Source organism: Nomascus leucogenys, chromosome 3 (genome assembly GCF_006542625.1).
Source record: "Nomascus leucogenys isolate Asia chromosome 3, Asia_NLE_v1, whole genome shotgun sequence".
NCBI lineage: Eukaryota > Metazoa > Chordata > Mammalia > Primates > Hylobatidae > Nomascus > Nomascus leucogenys.
Genome location: NC_044383.1, coordinates 152,531,633 through 152,552,924, shown reverse-complemented (window position 1 = coordinate 152,552,924; position 21,292 = coordinate 152,531,633). Strand labels below are relative to the sequence as shown.

General features: G+C 44.3%; 1 protein-coding gene across 3 annotated transcripts in view; it reads left to right on the top strand.

The window, feature by feature from the left end:
• The first annotated feature begins 1,015 nt into the window (after nt 1-1,015).
• The window catches only part of RPS6KA2 (ribosomal protein S6 kinase A2), a 445,645-nt gene continuing 425,368 nt past the window's right edge, over nt 1,016-21,292 (top strand). For 2 of the 3 annotated variants that reach the window (XM_030809960.1, XM_030809958.1), the window contains exons 1-2: nt 1,242-1,685; nt 5,433-5,492. In XM_030809960.1, coding sequence (XP_030665820.1) covers nt 1,623-1,685; nt 5,433-5,492 — 123 coding nt within the window. In that variant the 5' untranslated portion in view covers nt 1,242-1,622. Of the gene's footprint in view, nt 1,176-1,241; nt 1,686-5,432; nt 5,493-21,292 lie in introns of those variants that run through there. The other variant, XM_030809959.1, reaches the window with a different exon arrangement.

Here is a 21,292-nt window from a genome sequence, read left to right as displayed (position 1 = left end):
GGAACCCTCTGTTAACTTTGGACTCGACTTTGCTGTGAGATACAAAGTATCTGGGATTTGGGCTTTTCTTTTTTTCCAGTGAATTGAATTTCTTAGTGATTGTGTAAAGACGAAAAAGAAAAAGGGGTTGATAATTTTGGAGAACATTAAGCCATTTTTAAAAAGATATTTCTCTCAAAGATAAAGGAATTTGCTATAGAAATGAATACACTTACTTCCAAAGCAGCATTAAATTGTGTTAACTTTAACACCCTTTCCTAAAAGAGGGAACCAAAATGCTTCTGGATTAGCACTTGGATGATTGGAGAAATGAATATGTCTTTCACCCGCACGCATCTTTCATTATCCAGGAAAGAAGGGAGTAAGGAGGGAGGCAAGAGAGATCCCCCCACTCCACCCCCAAAAAAAGGGAAACGGAGGGGAATCTTCTCCCCGCTTCCTTTCCAAAGAGCCGTGGCCCAGGAGGCCTTGCTCTCCCGCGGGCGCCTGGCTGTGTCTTCGGGGGTTCCTTCTCTGAGCCTCAGGACTCTGTCACCTGTGAAATAGGACGGGGTGGAGACCTGAAGGAGCTGAGGGGCAGGATACACGTTGTTTGAATTAATGCTTCTGTCCCTCAGGCCCTGCCACTGGGAGCCCCAGCGGCCCACGTGCCTTTCATCCTGGCCCGCAGAGGCCTGAGTGCTGTTCTGGGCAGGGCTGGGCAGGGCTGGGCATGGCTGGGTAGGGCCCAGCGGACCCCACGGGCCGCCCCCCGCCTCTCCCCAGCTATTTGTCTGTCGTCCCTCTTCGTCCCTCTTCTCCTGAGGTGCTGCCCCAGCCCTCGGGGGAGGCAGCCGCGGGCAGCTCAGTCAGCAGAGCTTCCAGAGGTGCCGGAGTCTCCTGAACGCTCGGCAGGAAAGCAGCTGTGCTGCGTGGGGCCCTCTCCTCGTCCCCGTCCCTCCGTCCCTGTTCCTGTCCCGCCCGTCCTGGTTCTGCGGCGGGAGGCGGCGGTGTGGGTCTCCGGGGAGGGGCGGCAGGCTGGGGAGGTGGGGAAGGGTGTGCGCGTGCTGGGGCTGGGGGGGGAAAGACCTGCCGCACCGCCCCCTCCCCGCTTCCCCAGCCCTTGGTTGCTATGCAGTTTCTATGGCAGCAGCATCCTCAGACTCAACTTTCACCCTCATTGAGAGCCAATTAAGGTAAAATAGTGAGGGGAGGAGGGAAGAGCGTGGCCAGGGAAGGGAGGGGGGAGAGGCAGGAAATCCAATTCGAAGCTGCAAGTGCAGCGTTTACTCTGCCAAAGTCGCAGTACAGATTCTGAAGCCGCAGCGCCGTCCCCTCCTTTCCTCGCCCCAGCCTGAGCGGGAAGCGGCAGCAGCTCCCCAGAGCCCTGGCTTGGCAGGGAGGGGACGGCACCCGAGCAGCCATATTGCAGCCCCCCGGGTCCCTCCTCCGGCCGGCGCAGGCCCCGCACTCACGACCTCCTCTGGGAGCCGGATCTGTCCTCTCCGTCGCCGCCACCCGCCAGCCTCTGCGTCCCTTGGCTTCTGACATCCCGTCTGGCCGTCCCCCTGTGCCGGTCCGAGCCTCTGTTTATTTCCTTTCTTACTATCAATACTTGACCAGCAGAAAAGGAAAGTTTAAAAATGCCGATCGCACAGTTGCTGGAACTATGGAAAAAGATCGAGGTGGAGCCTATGGAAATAGAGGTGAGTGCAGGAAGGAACGCGCTTTTCACAGCATCCGCAGGAATCCGAACTCTGCAGCCAATGCATTGCTCATTTACTATAATCAGCTCATGTTTATTAGGTGACTATGATGGGTCAGAGAGTTGGGTATCCAGTGTGTGTGGATGTATATGCTGCGTTGCGTATTCACATGGATAAACACTGTGTGTGTATACACGCACGGCATTGTGTGTGGTGTAAATACATAAATGATAATGAGTACAAGAAACAAATTGTTGCCCTTAAGGAAACTTCAGGATGCTTCTTAAAGTCTGTGTAAGTCTTAAAGTATTCCCGTTTCCAAACTAATCTGCATCAGTTTGATTTTCCTTCAACAAGTGGCTTTAAATTAGAAGCCTTCCATTTGCTACAGTGAAAGATGAAACCAGAAGGCAAAAATCAATGATGAATCAAGGAACAGAGAGCATAAAGATAATGTGATCTTAAACGAAAAAAGATAATGCAACCTTAAAAGGCTGAATGGTCAGATAAAGAGGTGTGATTAAAGATAAACAGAAAAGATAATGAAATCAAAGTGTTCCTTGCCCATCCCAGGGCTGGTGGGTGTGCAGGAATCACTGCTGAGAGTTTTTCACTCCACGCTTCCCTGGGGACATGCAAACCTCTGCTCCACGGAATCTGATTTGCTCCATTTGAATTGGAGATGGTCAACATACATTTTCCTAGAAGAGAAAGTTCCCCAAATTTATTAACATCTACTAAATTATTAGATATACCTGCTCTGTGTTTATAGCAACTCAAATGGCATTTAAACGTGGCTCATTTTTAATCACTCACCAAACCTTCTCAAAGTCCAATTTAATGTTTGCTTATCTCCTACTCCCATCACTGTACTTATAAATTCAATGCTATTTTAAATTTTATTTATTTTTATATGTATGTCTTGAGATAGTCACATAACGTACCTTTGAACTGAATGAGAGATTCTGTTTTAGAAGAGAATTTACTGAATGCTTCATATTGAATAGTTTCCTTGGAAAGTCAAACTAAATAATGCTTGACATATGTATTGATGTTTAACAGAGATTGTTGGGCATAGCACAGACATCGAAGTCCATTTGTTTTAGATGGAACAGCCCAGATACTGCTGCTCATGGAAAGAACCTGGGGTGGGAGAAGGATGACACCAGGGCTCCTTACTGTTACTGATTCTTCTGTTTGTACACGGGGTTGTTCTTGGTGTTGAGGACAACGCCTTCGAAAGATCCATTCCCTTACTGCGGTGGCCATTTCAAGTCTACTTTTTTTGAGAGAGACAGATTCAATTTTTCTAAATATTGAATTAGTGAACGAGCAAGTGATTAGCTAGAAGTTCTTTTCTCATTTACTAGTGCTTCCTATAGCCCTGCTGGTCATCATCAGCACATTTGCTTGTGCTGAAGCTGTAAGGTGCTCAGCCCTCATGAATGAAGGGCTCGTTCAGAGGGAGGATTCCGCCCTGGGCTCAGAAAGGATGGGAGAGAGGGGGCCAGGAGCTCTACAATTCCAGGTGGGACTCTGGTCTTCACATTATTTCCAGTGACCAAAGCCATGAGGAGCAGCTTGTGTTTCACATATTTCTCAAATTGCTCATAAATGGATCAGCAATGAATAGATTCACATGATTTGAAAACTATGCCATGAGCCTAGAAAGCACTTGCAAGTGGCAAGAATTTGGAGCTGAGTTGACTGATAACCTTGGAGCTGAGTTGACTGATAACCTGCCCTGCCTTGCCAGCCCCAGGAGAGGGCAGATGGTAAAGGTTTTGAGGAAAATTGGATACATTAAATAGCCCTTGAAGCAAAATAAATTTTTTTCAGGCTTCTTAGCTCAATTTTTTCAGGAGAGCACAGCTGGTGGAGGATGGACAGTGTTAAATTCCTATTTACTTGGAACCCAGAAAACCAGAGTTCTTTCTACAGAAAAATAGAAGCTTAAATATTAACCCTGAGGTACTTCAACTTTATGAGGAAATTTCCAAATCCACAAAATCCTCTGTGTTTTGAAATTCACAGTCTGAATTTACTCTCTAGTTTTGTCCATGTTTTATGTTGTATGGTATTAAAATAACTCACGTATCAAGAAATGTGGCAGAGCTACATGGAGCATATCTGGCCTCTGAACTCCAAATTAAATGCCCTAAAACCCTTGCAGGAGGAGCCTGCATGCTTTTCTCATCAGAAAATCTGCTAAGAGATTTTAGTGCTTATTTTTTAGTGATTTAGTTTAGATTTTAGTGCTTTAGTTCCTTGCTGTTACGCAAATGTGACACAACTGATGATCGGATTTCCAGGGACTAGAATGAGCATTCCTGGATTCATGTTTTGCTCTAACCACCTTTTCGAGTTGCTATACTTTCTGGCCTGTTTTCTCATCTGTAGTCTGAGAGAACTGAACTGAATTGGGTCTGAGGTCCATTGTACTAGAGAACACTGCATACAGTTTATAAAAATTGTAGACCAGGGGAGATTCATCTGACTGTCCAGGGAAAGTCTTTGCAGTTCTCTGCATTGTTCTGAGATATTTCAGATATATAATTAACCCATAAATGGGTGGGTTGACAAGGAAACGTGCTAATTAAGAGCTAGAACCTCCAGAAAACCCTGGCAGAATCTAGCATGAAAAAGAAACATGTAGTATTTCATGAGTTATGTTCGAGCAAGTTGAAGGCAAGTCTCAAATACAGGACTTTTCAATCATTGCTTTCAGTGGGGTTACAGCAGCCAAGGGCATGCTTCGGGGGCACGATAAGAAAATGGGAGGAATGATGAGTAAGACAAATCCATAAGCCAGCCCACAAGGTCTGGCTGACCCATTTTATTTGTGATCTCTTGGAGGAATAAGCATGATTTTTCTCTCTGGGATGTCATAATCCATTAGATAGAGAAAGAGAAAGCTGCGTTTTAAAACAATGCAGATCAAACATGATTCCCTGAAGATTCATAGTCAAGCTTGGATAGAGATGATTATCTCCTGGCTACTAGGTGAGAAGATGAAACTAGAAATAGTAATAATGACAGCAGTTCGCTTTGCGTGTCTACTGCATGGCAGCCAGTGCTGATGGCTGGCTGGTGTTCTTCCATGGAGCTCTCCCCACATCTCTAGGCAGAAGCACTGCCATGTCTCCGAGGCCCAGGTTAAGCAGGTGGCCCCAAGTTGTTAAGCAGAAACCAAAGACTCAGACCCAGATGGTTCCACTTAAACCTTGTGCCAACCACAGAAACACTTGCTTTATGTTTTATGGGCTGGGCCTCATTTCTCTGCTAGAATCCATTCTTCCAGCACTCACTCGGGACTGTGATTTGGTTCCATTCTCATGGGAGTGGTCACACTTGCCTTCACTGTCGCTCTGTGCTTCCACGTCAGCTCCTTTCGTATTTTAGCTTCATGAAAATCCACGCCTTCTCCATTGGCAAGAATCACCTTGTCCTCCTTTAGATTGTGCCGTAAGTCACACTCACTTCATTGATTTAGTCGTTTGAGTTAATGTTTAGTCTGAACACTCCTTGCCTTACTTACCACCTGTTGTATAAAGGATCCATCTCGGGCATGAAGCATCACACAGTTGCACATAAATTCGGGTGGGAAGGGACGGTGATATGGTTTCCATGTCCTACAGAAACCATGCGGGATATTTAGTTGCACCTTTTCATATTAGTAACCTGTATGAGGCCACCTACAAACACGTGGCAATGCTAACCATCTTTAACATCTACCTTTGTTATCAGACCACAGAGGAGGATCTCAACCTGGATGCGGAGCCTGCCACAGAAGACACTGCGGAAGAAGTAACTATACATGTTTTATTGTAGTCTGCTTTGTTTGGGGAGATTGGGCCCAGAAGGTGGTGAAGGGGGAAATGGAAGTTTGAAATTAAATATCTGTGACCTATAAATATTTTAGTGACCTATGTGTCTCTATACATATACATGCACGAACGTGTATATATGCACATGTGCATATCATGTGCTTATTATATTCGGTAATCTCCCTCAAAAGGAATAGTTGGAGCATAGGAAGGAAGGCTGTCAATCGAGGTAAAGTTCATGGTCTCCTGGCATGGGTGCTTGCGAGGGGCATGGTGCATTAGTACCAGTCAAGGAAGCATGGGAGTAACCAGCTGGCACGGAAGCCTGGTGTGGGGCTCCCTGTACTGGAAGTCATGTGACACAGCTGCTTAAAATGTCTGATGAGGTGCTCAGCAGAGCTGGGGAGAAAAGCGGATTCCATCTGTGGGGAGTTGCCTTTCCAGTGGGCGGAGAGGAGTCCCAGGGCCTGTAGGGGTTGACTGGGAAAGAAGGAAAGAGAGACAGGCTATCAGCCCGAGGTGGACATCAAATGGAAGAGAAGAAAGAGCTCTCGCTGCTGCAGGCTGTGCATTTCTTCATTTTCATGCCGTGCAGGGGCATGGGCCTGATCCCGGCAACAGAAAACAGATTTAGACTTGAATAAAGTGAAAGTACCTCAGCAACACTGGGGTTCTAAGGGGAGATTTTGGTAAAGATAAGTATATCCATCAGGGAGACACTGGACAGGAAAGAGCTAAATTCGAAAGCTGAGTTGAGGCTGTAGTCAAGGCATTGTAGTTACGCAGCCACACTTCCACCACTGGTGAAGGAAACACTCTCAGAGGCAGCTGGAGCCATGGGCCATTGACTTGGCCATTAAGAAGACTGAGTCGCTCAGCCGCATGCCACCTGGAGCCAGAAAAGTTAGAAAATTTGCAACTCTGTTGACTTTTAAAATAGCTGGCAGATATTGCAGACTGGAAGGGCTGGATCGATGAACATTACTGGTTTCAGAAAATGGTCTGCTCAGATGCTGAACGCTACATTTCACTACCATCTAAACCTATGCACACCAATGCAACATTTAAGCCAAGTGTCGCTGGATCTTATGATCCGATGACATAGCCCACTGGTTAAATAAAGAAAAATGGCATTCAGCTGCCTTATGTTTATCCAGCTGCCTTTCGGTTCTGTGCATTTTCGCTAATCTGGGAGTCTAGAGTCTGGCTCTCTTCTAGCTGCGCAGTGATCCAGCTGCGTTCCTGAACACTATGCTTGGCCTGGCCTTGTGCCTTTGCATCCCCTGGAAGAGTAGATGGCGCTGCTTTTGCCAGTTCCACGAAGATCAAGGGGTAGGCAGACATGAGGCAGTGACTCTCCTGAAAATATGATGCTCAATCTGATACTTGCAAAGTGGTAGGGGTGGGAAAGGAAGATGTACCTTCCCTGCAAATTCATAAGGCCAGCAAATTCATAAGGCCAATGGTCTCAGAGAAATGACTGGCTGTCATTTTTCAGAATACTTTTCTAGGCTTTTGTAGGAACTCGGATTTCCAGGGAACTTTCAGTGTGTTTACTGCAGGCAGACTAATGTGATGACTTAGTAGTCGGCTTCAGGAGGCTGACGACGAGGCCCTGAGCCAGGATGGGTGCAGCAGACTCTTCATTCCGCTAGGTTCAGTTGGAGCAACAAGATTCCATAACACCATGTCCTGCTGCATTCAGGCTGCCACAGCAGAATGCCACACTGGGAGGCTTCTACACAACAGAAAGATACTGCTCACAGTTCTGGATGCTGGGAAGTCCACAATTAAGGCATGGCAGGTTTGATGGCTGGTGAAGGCACACTTTCTGGTTCATGGCCAGCCTTCTTTACCCTTGTCCTCACATGGTGGAAGGGGCAAGGGAGCTCTCTGGGGTCTGTTTGATAAGGACACTAACCCCATTCATGAGAACTCCACCCTGAAGACCTAATCACCTCCCAAAGTTCTCACCTCCTAATACCATCACCTTTATTGCTAGGATTTTAACATATGAGTTTTGGAGAAATACAAACATTTAGACCATAGCACATGATATGCCCCAAAGTGCATATATACAACTAACAGAAAATCCTTTAATTCATTAACAATATTTATTCTTTAAGAGCTCCTAGTCTCAAGTTGTCGCATCCTCTACATTTTTTTATGGAAATCTATATGTGAATCTATCATAGAATGTAATGAAACTAACCAACCTCTTTAAAAGTTGTTTTTGATAATGGAATATGAGATGGAGGAAATTATTACTGTTTCCTGATGCTTACTGTATCTGGATAATAGAAAACCAGTATATATTTGCATCTTAGTAAATTAAGGAATAGAGTTCCAAACAGATTTTAGGAGTATTTTGCAGAACTATAATCTTGATATTTAGGTACATTTGCAGTATTTGTGGGAAGAATGAGAAAATACTGGAGAAAATTACTTGTTTACTTGATGTTTCTGACAGATGATGCTGAAAACCCAACATGGAATTTTTTAGTCTAGCTGCAGATGAATGTCATTTGAATACTCTATGATGCTGTTTAACTTTTGTTAGAGACAAGCTTTCGACATCCTTCTTGGCCTCCAGAGTGGTTATTTGCAAGGTCTTCTCTAGATTAGGGATTTATGGCTCAAATAAAAGAGCCATATTCTGAACCACAACCACAAAACCCTTCTTCTTTCTTCTTCTCTTCTTCCTCCTCCTCCTCCTCTTCTTCTTCTTCTTCTTCTTCTTCTTCTTCTTCTTCTTCTTCTTCTTCTTCTTCTTCTTCTTCTTCTTCTTCTTCTTCTTCTTCTTCTTTTCTTCTTCTTCTCCTCCTTCTTCTTCTTCCTCCTCTTCTTCCTTCTTCCTTCCTCCTTCTTCCCCCTTCTTCTCCTTCGCCACCTTCTCCTTCTCCTTCTTCTCTTTTTTCTTCTTTTCCTTCTTCTTCATCTTCATCTTTGTCTTCTTCTTCGTCTTTCAATAGATTTAGGGAGTATAAATGCAGTTTTGTTATGTGGATGTATTGTGTATTGGTGAATTCTGGACTTCTAGCATAGCCTTTACCAGAACAGTGAGCACGGTACCGAACTTGTGATTTTTCACCCTCACCCCCACTCCCACGCTCCCACCTTTTGTAGCCCAGTGTTAACTCTTCCCCCTGTATGTTCACGTGTGTTCATTCTTTAGTCCCACTTATAAGTGAGAACATGCGGCATTTCTGAGTTACTTCACTTAGGATAATGGCCTCCATTTCCAACCACGTTGCTGCTAAAGACATGATTTCATTCTTTTTTATAGCCGAATAGTATTCCATGATGTATCTGTACCACATTTTCTTGATCAGATTCTTTGCTGTCAGACACTTATGTTGATTCCATGGCTATGCTATTGTGAATTGTACTGTGATAAACAGATAAGTGCAGGTGTTTTTTTATATAATAATTTCTTTTCCTTAGGGTAGATACCCAGTAGTGGGATTATGGATCAAATGGTAGTTCTGTTTTTAGTTTTCTGAAAAATTGTCATATGTCTTTTGTAGAGGTTATGCTGATTTACATTCCCACCAACAGTGTATAAGCATTCCCTTTCTCTGCATCCTTGCCAACTATCTGTTGTTTTTTTGAAAAAAAGAGAAATTTTGTGGCAACTAAACTGATAAACGTTTCATGCCTCTTGCCAGTCTGAACACATATGATAAAAAGTCATCTTATTTAGGAAAAAAATCATTCAGGTCAGCAGCAATTTTCCCATTCATTTATTCAGCCAAGAGTATTTACTGATAATCTGTAGGCCAGGCATTATGGTTCGTGGAAAAGAATAAAAGGGTGAGCGAGGCTTGCCCTGGAGGAGTGCAGGAGGCACTGTGATCACTCCAACTTGTGAGTACTTTCACTGATACGAGTTTCGTGGAGTAGGCTTCTCACATAGTTTTTGAAGTGTGGAAGGCATTTGGGATAGATCACGTATGATGTCTAGGCATGTGATTCCTCATGTTACGGTTCTGTGCAGCTTCTGAGAAGGTGAGTTCTGGTGAAGGTCCAGTGTGAAGCTTGGGTGTAAGACAAGATGTCTGTTCTTGAGCTTGGGGGTTACTGCAATATACCTTTATTCACCATTGCTGAGGGAACGGCCTCCTCCCTCAAGAAGGCAGTAGCGATGTGGGGGAGTTTGTGTTACAAATTCACAGGATGGGTGGATTCTTGGTCTAATTTCATCTGACGCATCAGAGGCAGGCATCCTTCATATTCTGAACAACAACCACAAAACCCAGCAGATTCTGTCAGGAAATACTACTTTAAGAGATTACTTGCAGGGGCTCAGTATAGCGACATCACAGTCATGGAAGAAAAATCTAGAAGCAAAATGACTCCTGTGAGCAGGAAAGGCCCTGGCTCCCTGAGGCTCTGGGCTCTCCCCATCCTACCTCCTTCCTGCAGGCCATGTGTACTGAGGCAAAGGAGCACTGGGGTTGAGAGCGCCTCCGTGAAGTGACAGCTCTGTGCAGGAAACAAGCTCGTGGCTCGCCTGGGGACTGCCCTGCAGGCCTAACCAGGCGGACTTATTGAGGGTCTAGAGGCAACCTGCTGTCTTGTTGCCTGGGAACCTGATCTGGATGTTGGGCCAAGTGTACTCAAACGAACCTCGCAGCCACACTCGTGAGACTTAGGTGACCACAATGCTGAGCATTGATCTGTGTGAGATAGGACATGGCAGCGGCTGCGCTCGACCAGCCTCCTCTGAGCTGCGTGCTGGGCGGTTGGGAGGGCTGATGCTGTGCTGATGGAGGAGGAGAGCCAGCTTCAATGGCTTTGGGCCAGGAGAGGCCCCACCTGTCCACTTCCACAGCACAGAGGCGAAGTCTGTGCAGCGCCAGGCAGCCCCAGGCTTCTGGGTCTCTGTGCCGTTTTGTCGTCTTTGTTCCCTATGTGTTCTTAGACACATAGCTGATTTTTGGGTGAGTTTTCATTTCACAGAACAGTCTTTGAAAAATATTAGAATTTGTTGCATGAATTTAATTAGTTTTTGTTTTGTAGACACAGGGTCTCACTATATTGCCTAGGCTGGTCTCGAACCCCTGAGCTCAAATGATCCTCTCGCCTTGGCCTCCCAAAGTGCTGTGACTACAGGCGGGAGCCACCACACCTGCCCTGTTGCATGGATTTTTAAAGTGCTTACATTTCAGGGTTATGTTTATTAATAACAATAGGAGCATTTTCTTGTTAGGTCAACTTTATAAAACCAGATCCAGGTGTTATTAAAAATGTTAGTGTGATTCCACTTTATTTCCTTGTGGCTACTGGGGTACTTTCCCTTTCCTCTCAAATTTTACTCTATTTTTGATAGCAGAATATCAAGTATCTGGGCCGGGGGGCAGGGCAGGTGGCATTTCCTGCTGTCATCATCAGTTGGCAGGACACAGCCACACGGGGATCACAGGGTTTCGGCTGCCAGATGACAGTCTCTTTGAGCCAAGGAGGATGCTGAAGACAGCACCAGCTGAGAGGTCACAGAGGGACCCTCAGGCCTGGGCAGGCAGCCTCCTTACAGGGACATCCAGGGGCCCGTGGACAGCCCAGGGATGAGCTCCTGAGTGTGTCACCGTGGCCTCCTCCAATGCCCAGCTCCTGGAGTTGCCGAGCCATTGCTGCTTGGACCCCTGACGAGTCCCCTGGTGAGGAAAAAGGTCAGGAAGAGACTTGTGGCAACAGGCAGAAAGCGTGAAAGAGAGCCAGGCCGGGTGTGTTCAGGAGCTCTGGGCCAAAGCTTCAGCAGGATATGGCCCGGGACAGGCTAAACTGCCTGTGCGGCCACATTGCCTCTCATGTCTCTGCAATCCAGACAGAGTTCCATTGTTTCTCATAAAAATCGGAAAGAAAAACAATCTAAACTGGTTTGAATAGAAGTGAGACAAGGTGAATAATGAAGCCCAGGCAATAGTGAAGCAATTAAGAGCAATGCAATTACAGTTTAAAAGAAATCACTAGTAGATTTGAAAGAAGATTGATAAAATAATCTTCCAGGCCCTGCTCATTACCTCCTGTGAATCTGTCTCTGTGGCGTCTCTAAAAGCTGGTGTTACATAAGTCACCATGACGGCAGTCTATTTGCATTTGTATTTCTTACTGTTTCTCTGTCCAGCAGACAAGAATCACTTTAGTCCTTGCAGAAATGCTAGAAAAGGGTAGGGTAAGCATCATGCCTTCTGGAAAGAGGGTGATGTGGCTAAGCCATGCAGGCCCATCTGTGTTTAGACGCACTGTGGGGCGGGCGAGAATAACATTGGCTTCATGGAACGTTAGCATTTATTGAGGCAGAAAAGAAGAAAAGTGTATGATTTTGTAAAGAAGATTGGGACAGCATATCATTTGATGTGTAAGTGGTAATTATTTGCAAGAATCCACAAAAGACAAGAAGTCTGGCTCTTGTCATCTGCAGACATCTCTCCTTCTGGTTATTCCTTTCTCACTGAGTGTTTGTCATTTGTCATTCCTGGGCAGATGAAGACAGTTTATAGCTCTTTTCAGTGTCTAGGATCCTCATTTTTCTGCTTCTGTAACAAAGTCCGCCTTTGCGCATTTCCCAGAGTGCTTTCTTTCCGAGAAGAAGAGGATTACTCAGTGCAAATGCGAACATTCTCTCAAATCGTGGGCACCGGCTGGAGACCGTGTCCCGTGGTCTGAGAGCACCAAATCGGGAGCCTGGAGCGGAGCACTCGCCGCTGCCTCCTCACGCATGGCTCCAGGGAGTGCGCACCAGCAAATGGCCCGTGGGGGCTTCCTTGTAGCCTCTGGCGCAGAGCAGTAACCACCTCTGCTGCCTGGTGATTTTATGGGGGGTGGGGTCTCATAAAGAAAACGCCGGTTCTCCAGAAAAAAAATTGTGCTCATCCGATCACAGCCAAGAATCACTTCTGCGTTGAGGTCGTTGCTAAATCATGAAGCAAAAGACCCAATGAAAGCTCCGTTTTCTCTGTGTCCAGTGTGCGGAGCAGCAGGTTGGAGAAGGCGATGAGATCCAGTTTGGGCGTCTGTAAGGCCTCCCAGGTTTGAGCCCCTGAGGACTGGTGGCATGGCTCTCCTCCTGCCTGCAGAGGACCGGCTGTGAAATAACCCGACTTGATGTGCGCCTGTTTTCCACGCCTCGCACCCTCCCTCAGCCCTGGGAAGTGGGCAGGAGGTCTATTAGTTTTCCCCCATTTTTCAGGTGGTGAAATCGAGGCATCACAGGTGATGTAATTTGCTAAGTATAGCAGAGAACTAATGAGTGCGGGAATTTAAAACAAAGGCTTTTTCTACAGACTTATTTTCTCCTCCCAGAATCCTTGATTTCCCCCAGTGTACTCAACAATGGGGGCAGATTTTTTATTTTTGGCTAATGCACTCAGGTCATGGGTCGAACCTGGTGGCTCAGTCCCTTCCTTCTGTTCAGGCCTCATCTCGGTGCTACAGGCATCTCTGGTCACACAGAGGGTGCTGGCCACGTTGTCTGTCCCTCCATGTCCCTGTCATCTCCCTCCTCACCCACATGTGAGGGAGCCCACCTCCCATAGATGCAATCCCTACGAGACCTCAGAAGCAGCCTGGCTTCCCACTGAGACGCCATCCCGGGAGCAGAGCTTTCCTGAGGAGGCCGCAGGGGGTCTGATCCGTGACCCTGGCCAAGGCTGCGTGGAACTCACAGGACCTGCACTGCCACACTGAGACCCTTTCTTCTCTCTTTCCAAAATCTCTCTCCTCTCTTCACACTGGAGAAAGACAAACATAATTTCTTAATGTGTGCATAAAATTCTGGGGGGTTTTAGATGGAGCTGTTTTTAAAAATTATACCTCCCTATTCACTGCTATCTGGTCATAGGTGGGATGTATTATTGATTTACAAGAATTACAAAAGCTCCTTATATTTTATTAATCCTAAATGGATAATTTAGATAATTATGGTAAGATTTATATATATATATAGGTTTTTTTTTTTTATTGAGTGGATTTTCTCCCATGGATAATGCTGTGTGTGTTTCGGTAAGATGCAAGGTGTCAGTTAGAAAATTGTATAGCTTGTTATCCTTCAGATATTTTGAAGTAATAAAATGGGGAAAAAAAGATCCTTGCACCCTTGTAACGTACATGCAGCTGAGAGCTGGGTGTGGAGACAGACTTTGCAATTTATGTGAGTCATAAAATTCTCCAGGGAATCATGAAGACATATTTTTCCAGGATGTAGAACCCAAACATCCCACTTGCCAAAGCACATTGAGTGGCCACCGCGGAGGAAACGCCTCTGCTTCACGTCCCTGGCGGAGGCCCCGTGGGCACAGCAGAGCCAGGCGTGAGTGCATCTGGTCCCTGAACCCATGGAGGCCCCATGGGCACAGCAGAGCCAGGCGTGAGTGCCCCTGGTCCCTGAACCCATGGAGGCCCCGTGGGCACAGCAGCCAGGCGTGAGTGCCCCGGTCCCTGAACCCAGAGTCTCACACTTCTCTGGCGGAGGCCCCATGGGCACAGCAGAGCCAGGCGTGAGTGCCCCTCATTCCTGAACCTGGTGTCTCACTTCTGTCTTATGTAGAACAGATGGAGCAAACCCTATAAAACCATTTCCAAAGAAAGCGAAGGTGAGAATTCAGTCAGCTTGAGGAAACGGCTGTGAACACAAGCTGGGTGTCAGTCTCAGGCCACATACTGCGCCAGGCACGTGGGACTGAGTATGCATAGGACACAGCTCCTGTGTTGGGAAAGCTCATTCTACGTGAGGATTTAGCCACATAAATGCCTATCTCCAAGTTAATAGGGTATACATAGCAACATCCTTCTTGAAATGATGAACAGTCTCATGGATATCCATGGGCGGGGGTGGCCTGGGGCTCCTCCACTGTCAGCTACACACGTGGTGGCTCAAGCCGATATGCCCCCGCCTCACCCTCCCTTCTCCTTTTATTCTTCGGGCAAAGTTTGGGGAGTGATAACTGTGTGCCTGGCCCTGTGCTGGGCACCAGGATTCCATGAAAAAGAAGACAGCACGAACCTTATATTTTAGCATCCTCGCAAATAAACAACCAACTCAACAAGATGGTTTCACATGGGGGTAAGTACTGTTCTGGGTGGGCCATACCAGCAGAGGCATGGGGCATGGTTACTGTAGATGTCTCTACCCATGCCATGTTTAGGCCACGACCTGACTGATGAGAAGAAACCAAACAGCAAGACCGGGGGTGGATTGTCCCTGACAGACAGACAGACAGACCCTGGCATGGCCGGACCAAGGAAGCCTGAGCTGGGCTTGGCTTCAGGAACCATGTGCAGGCCTGGGGCTGCCCAGGCTGGCCTGAGATACACATGGAGAGGAGAGTGTGGTGTCAGGATTCGAGGCCATGGCAAGGACTTGGATTGTATTCTTTTTTCCTGGAAGCCTTTTGGGACTTCTAAACAGGACACTGATGGGACCCCATATATATATATATATTTTAAATTAATTTTTTAAAAATTTATTTTTTATTTCAATAGGATTTTGAGGAACGGGTGGTATTTGGTTGCATGAACAAGTTCTTTAGTGGTGATTTCTGAGACTTTGGTGCACCCATCACCCAAGCAGTGTACGCTGTACCCAGTGTGTAGCCTTTTATCCCTCACCCCCCCAACCCCTTCCCATGAGTTCCCAAAGTCCATTGAATCCTTCTTATGCCTTCGTGTTCTCATAACTTAGCTCCCAATTATGAGTGAGAACATACGATGTTTGGTTTTCCATTCTTGAGTTACTTCACTATGAATAATGGTCTCCATTTCTATCCAGGTTGCCGTGAATGCCGTTACTTCATTCTTTTTTATGGCTGAGTAGTATCCCATGGTATATATACCACAGTTGCTTTATCCACTAATTGATTGATGGGCATTTGGGGTGGTTCCATATTTTTGCATTTGCAAATTACGCTGCTATAAACATGCATGTGCAAGTATTTTTTGGTATAATGACTTTTCCTCTGGGTAGGTACCCGTAGTGGGACTGCTGGATCAAATGGTAGATCTACTTTTAGTTCTTAAAGGAATCTCCACCCTGTTTTCCATAGTGGTTTTACTAGTTTACATTTCCACCAACAGTGTAAAAGTGTTCCCTTTTCACTGCATCCATGCTAACATCTATTATTTTTTGATTTTTTTAAATTATGAGCATTATTGCAGGAGTGAGATGATATTGCATTGTGGTTTTGATATGCATTTCCCTGATAATAAGTGATGTTGAGCATTTTTCCATATGCTTTTTGGCATTTGAGAATTATCTATACATGTTCTTAGCCCACTTTGATGGATTGTTTATTTTTTATTTCTGATTTGTTGGAGTTCCTTGCAGATCCTGAATATTAGTCCTTTGTTGGATGTATAGATTGTGAAGATTTTCTTCCACCCTGTGGGTTGTCTGTTAACTCTGCTGATTATTTCTTTTGCTGTGCAGAAGCTTTTTAATTTAATTAAGTCCCATCTACTTATCTTTGTTTTTGTTGTATTTCGTTTTAGGTTCTTGGTCATGAACTCTTTGTCTAAGCTAATGTCTAGAAGGGTTTTTCCAATGTTATCTTCTAGAATTTTTGTTGTTTCAGGTTCTTAGATTTAAGTCTTTGATCCATCTTGAGTAAATTTTTGTATAAGGTGAGAGATGAAGAATGAGTTTCATTCTTCTACATGTGGGTAGGCAGTTATCCCAGTATCATATGTTGAATAGGGTGTCCTTTCCCTACTTTACGTTTTTGTTTGCTTTGTTGAAGATAAGTTGGCTGTAAATATTTGGCTTTATTTCTGGATTCTCTATTCTCTTCCATTTGTCTATGTGCCTATTTTTATTCAAGTACCATGCTGTTTTGGTTACTATGACATTACAGTATAGTTTGAAGTCAGGTAATATGATGCCTCCAAATTTGTTCTTTTTGCTTCGTCTTGCTTTGGCTATGTGGGCTCTTTTTTGGTTCCATATGAATTTTAGAATTGTTTTTTCTAGTTCTGTGAAAAATGGTGGTGGTATTTTTATGGGAATTGCATTGAATTTGTAGATTGCTTTTGGCAGTATGGTCATTTTCACAATATTGATTGTACCTATCCATGAGCATGGAATGTGTTTCCATTTGTTTGTGTCATCTATTATTTCTTTCAGCAGTGTTTTTACAGTTTTCCTTGTAGAGGTCTTTCACCTCCTTGGTTAGGTATATTCCTAAAGTTTTTTTTTGTTTTTTTTTTTCAGCTATTGTACAAGGGGTTGAGTTCTTGACTTGATTCTCAGCTTGGTCACTGTTGGTGTGTAGCAGAGCTATTGATTTGTGTACATTAACTTTGTATCTGGAAACTTTGCTAAATTCAATTACTAGTTAGAGGAGCTTTTCGGATGAGTCTTTAGGTTTTTTTAGGTATATGATTATATCATCAGCAAACAGTGACAGTTTGACTTCCTCTTTACTAGGGTTTTCTAGGTATACAATTATATTATCAGCAAAGAGTGACAGTTTGACTTCCTCTTTACCAATTTGGATGCCCTTGATTTCTTTCTCTTGTCTGATTGTTCTGGCTAGGACTTCCAGTACTATGTTGAATAGAAGTGGTGAAAGTGGGCATCCTTGTCTTGTTCCAGTTCTCAGGGGAAATGCTTTCAACTTTTCCTCGTTCAGTATAATGTTGGCTGTGTGTTTGGCACAGATGGCTTTTATTACCTTCAGGAATGCCCCTTCTATGCCAATATTCCTGAGGGTTTTAATAATAAAGTAATGCTGGATTTTGTCAAATGCTTTTTCTGCATCTATTGGGATGATCATGTGATTTTTGTTTTTAATTCTGTTTATGTGATATGTCACATTTATTGACTTGTGGATGTTAAACCATCCCTGCATCCCTGGTATGAAACCCACTTGATCATGGTGGATTATCTTTTTAATATGCTGTTGGATTCAGTTAGCTAGTATTTTGTTGAGGATTTTTGCATCTATGTTCATCAGGGATATTGGTCTATAGTTTTCTTTTTTTTGTTATGTCCTTCCCTGATTTTGGTGTGGGGGTGATAATGGCTTCATAGAATGATTTAAGAAGGATTTCCTCCTTCTCTATCCTGTGGAATAGTGTCAATTGGATTGGTTCCAATTCTTCTTCGAATGTCTGATAGAATTCAGCTGTGAATACATCTGGTTCTGGACTTTTTTTTTGTTGGCAATTTAAAAATTACCACTTCAATCTTGCTGCTTGTTATTGGTCTGTTCAGAGTTTCTATATCTTCCTGGTTTAATCTAGGAGGGTTGTATATTTTGAGGAATTTATCCATCTCCTCTAGATTTTCTAGTTTATGCTCATAAAGGTGTTCATAGTAGCCTTGAAAAATCTTTTGCATTTCTATGGTATCCAGTTGTAATATCTCCCATTTTGTTTCTAATTGAGTTTATTTGGATTTTCCCTCTTTTTTTCTTGGTTAATCTCACTAATGATCTATTGATTTTATGTATTGTTTCAAAGAACCAGCTTTTTGCTTCATTTAACTTTTGTATTTTCTTTTTGTTTCTATTTCATTTAGGTCTGCTCTGATCTTTGTTATTTCTTTTCTTCTGCTGGGTTTGGGTTTTGATTGTTCTTGTTTCTCCAGTTCCTTGAGGTGTGACCTTAGATTGTCTATTTGTGCTCTTTTAGACTTTTTGATGTAGGCATTTAATGCTATGAACTTCCCCCTTAGCACTGCCTTTGCTGTATCCCAGAGGTTTTCATAAGTTGCATCACTATTATTGTTCAGCTCAAATAATTTTTTAATTTCCATCTTGATTTTGTTGTTGACCCAACAATCATTGAGGAGCAGGTTATTTGATCTCCATGTATTTGCCTGGTTTTGAGCCTGCCTTTTGGAGTTAATTTCCAATTTTATTCCACTGTGGTCTGAGAGAGTACTTGATACAACTTTGATTTTCTTAAATTTACTTAGCCTTGTTTTGTGGCCTATCATATGGTCTATCTTGGAGAATGTTCCATGTGCTGAGGAGTAGAGTGTATATTCTGCAGTTGTTGGGCAGGATGTTCTGTAAATATCTGTTAAGTCCATTTGTTGTAGGGTATAGTTGAAGTCCATTATTTCTTTGTTGACTTTCCATCTTGATGACCTGCCTAGTGCTGTCAGTGGAGTATTGAAGTCCCCACTATTACTGTGTTGCTGTCTCTTCATTTCTTAGGTCTAGTCATAATTGTTTTGTAAACTTGGGCGCTCCAATGTTAGGTGCATATATATTTAGGATTGTGATATTTTCCTGTTGGACTACTTTTTTTATAATTATATAATGTCCTTCTTTGTCTTTTTAACTGCTGTTGCTTTATCATCTGTTTTGTTTGATGTAAGAATAGTTACTCCTGCTTGCTTTTGGTATGCATTTTCATGGAATATCTTTTCCACCTCTTTATCTTAAGTTTATGCTACTCTGTATCTTTTAAATGGGGCATTTAGGCCATTTACATTCAATGTTAGTGTTGAGATGTGAGGTACTGTTCTTTTCATTGTGCTATTTGTTGCCTGAATACCTTGGTTTTTATTTTTTCATTGTGTTATTGCTATATAGGTTCTGTGAGATTTATGTTTTAAGAAGGCTTTATTTTGGTGTATTTAGAGGATTTGTTTCAAGACTTAGAGCTCCTTCTAGCAGTTCTTGTAGTGTTGGCTTGGTAGTGGCAAATTCTCTTAGCATTTGTTTGTCTGGAAAAGATTGTATCTTTCCTTCATTTATGAAGTTTAGTTTCACTGGATACAAAATTCTTGGCTGATAATTGTTTTGTTTAAGGAGGCTAAACATAGGACCCCAATCCCTTCTAGCTTGTATGGTTTCTGCTGAGAAATCTGCTGTTAATCTGATAGGTTTTCCTTTGTGGGTTACCTGATGCTTTTGCCTCATAGCTCTTAAGATTCTTTCCTTCATCTCGACTGTAGATAACTTGATGACTATGTGTCTAGGCAATGATCTTTTTGTGATGAACTTCCCAGATGTTCTTTGAGCTTCTTGTATTTGAATGTCTAGATCTCTAGCAAGGCTGGGGAAGCTGTCCTTGATTTTTCCCTCAGATATGTTTTCCAGACTTTTAGATTTCTCTTCTTCCTCGGGAACACCAGTTGTTCTTAGATTTGTATGCTTAACACAGTCCCAAGCTTCTTGGAGCTTTTGTTCATGTTTTAAAATTCTTTTTTCTTTGTCTTTGATGGATTGGGTTAATTTGAAAGCCTTGTCTTTGAGCTCTGAAGTTCTTTCTTCTGCTTGTTTGAGTCTATTGCTGAGACTTTCCAGCACATTTTGCATTTCTCTAAGTGTGTCCTTGATTTCCAGAAGTTGTCATTGTTTTTTTATTTATGCTATTTCACTGAAGAATTTTCCTTTCATTTCGTATATCATGTTTTTTTTTTTTTATTTCTTTAAGCTGGAGTTCACCTTTCTCTGGTGCCTCCTTGATTAGCTTAATAATTGACTTTCTGAATTCTTTTTCTGGCAATTCAGAGATTTCCTTTTGGTTTGGATCCATTGCTGGTGTGCTGGGGTGATCTGCTGGAGGTGTTAAAGAACCTTGTTTTGTCATATTACCATATTACCATGCACCATGGGGTGCACCACATGGGGAGCACCATGCGGTGTTCTCCCCCTTCCCCTAGGGATGGGGCTTCCTGAGAGCTGAACCGTAGTGATTGTTTTTGCTCTTCTGGATCTGGCCACCCAGCAGAGCTACTGGACTCTGGGCTGGTACTGAGGAATGTCTGCAAAGAGTCCTGTGATGTGATCCGTCTTCAGGTCTTTCAGCTGTGGATACCAGCACCTGCTCCAGTGGAGGTAGCAGGGAGTGAAGTGGAATCTGTGAGGGTCCTTGGTTGTGTTTTTGTTCAGTGCACTGGTTTTGTGTTGGTTGAACTCCAGCCAGGAGGTGGTGCTTTCAGGAGTGCATCAGCTGAGGTTGTATAGGGAGAAGAGAAGCTTGCCCTCGGGTCACCTTTGAAGTATTCGGGTTTCTCCAGAGGTGGTCAGGGCTGTAGAGCTTCCAAGGGATTATGTCCTTCGTCTTTGGCTACCAAGGCAGGTGGGACAGGGTTAGGTGTTTCTGATCTCAGATTCTCCTTGGGCAGGGTTTGACGTGGCTGCTGTGGGGGATGGGGGTGTGATTCCCAGGCCAATGGAGCTGTGTTCGCAGGGGGCCTCTGCTGCATCACACAGATCACCAGGAAAGTGGGGTAAAGGCGGCGGTCACAGGCCTCACCCTGCTCCCACGCAGCCCACAGTCCTAAAGGCTGGTCTCACTCCCACTGTGTCCCCAGCAGCACCGAGTCTATTTCTAGGCAGCCGGTGACCTGGGCTGAGAACTTGCCCTCCCCACTGAGAAGGCAGGCCGACTCACAGTTTTTCAGCGTCTCACGGAGCCCACAGCAGCGATAAAGTTCCTTCAAAGGGTCCATGGATTCTCTAGGCTTTCCTGGTATGTTGCTGTGGTAGTTCTTGGAACAGAAGTTCACGATGTGGGTCTCTGCACATGCTGCTCTGTCTGTTCCAGCAGGACCTGCAGGCCAGTCCTGCCTCCTATCCGCCATCTTAATCTCCATTTTCCGTGTCTATATTTTTAAGAAAAGTAACTCTGGCTGTTTGGCTTAGAAGCACGGAGCTGGCCGGAGGCACAAGTGGTGGGACATGACGCTCACAGAAGAGATTTGAAAGGCCTTCCGGTCCGTTATGGATACAGCCCCTCTGGCTTCAGTGCTGGATTAGTCTCCTGGAGCCTCGTAACAAAGTTCCATGCACTGGGCAGCTTAAATAGCAGAAATTCACTCCC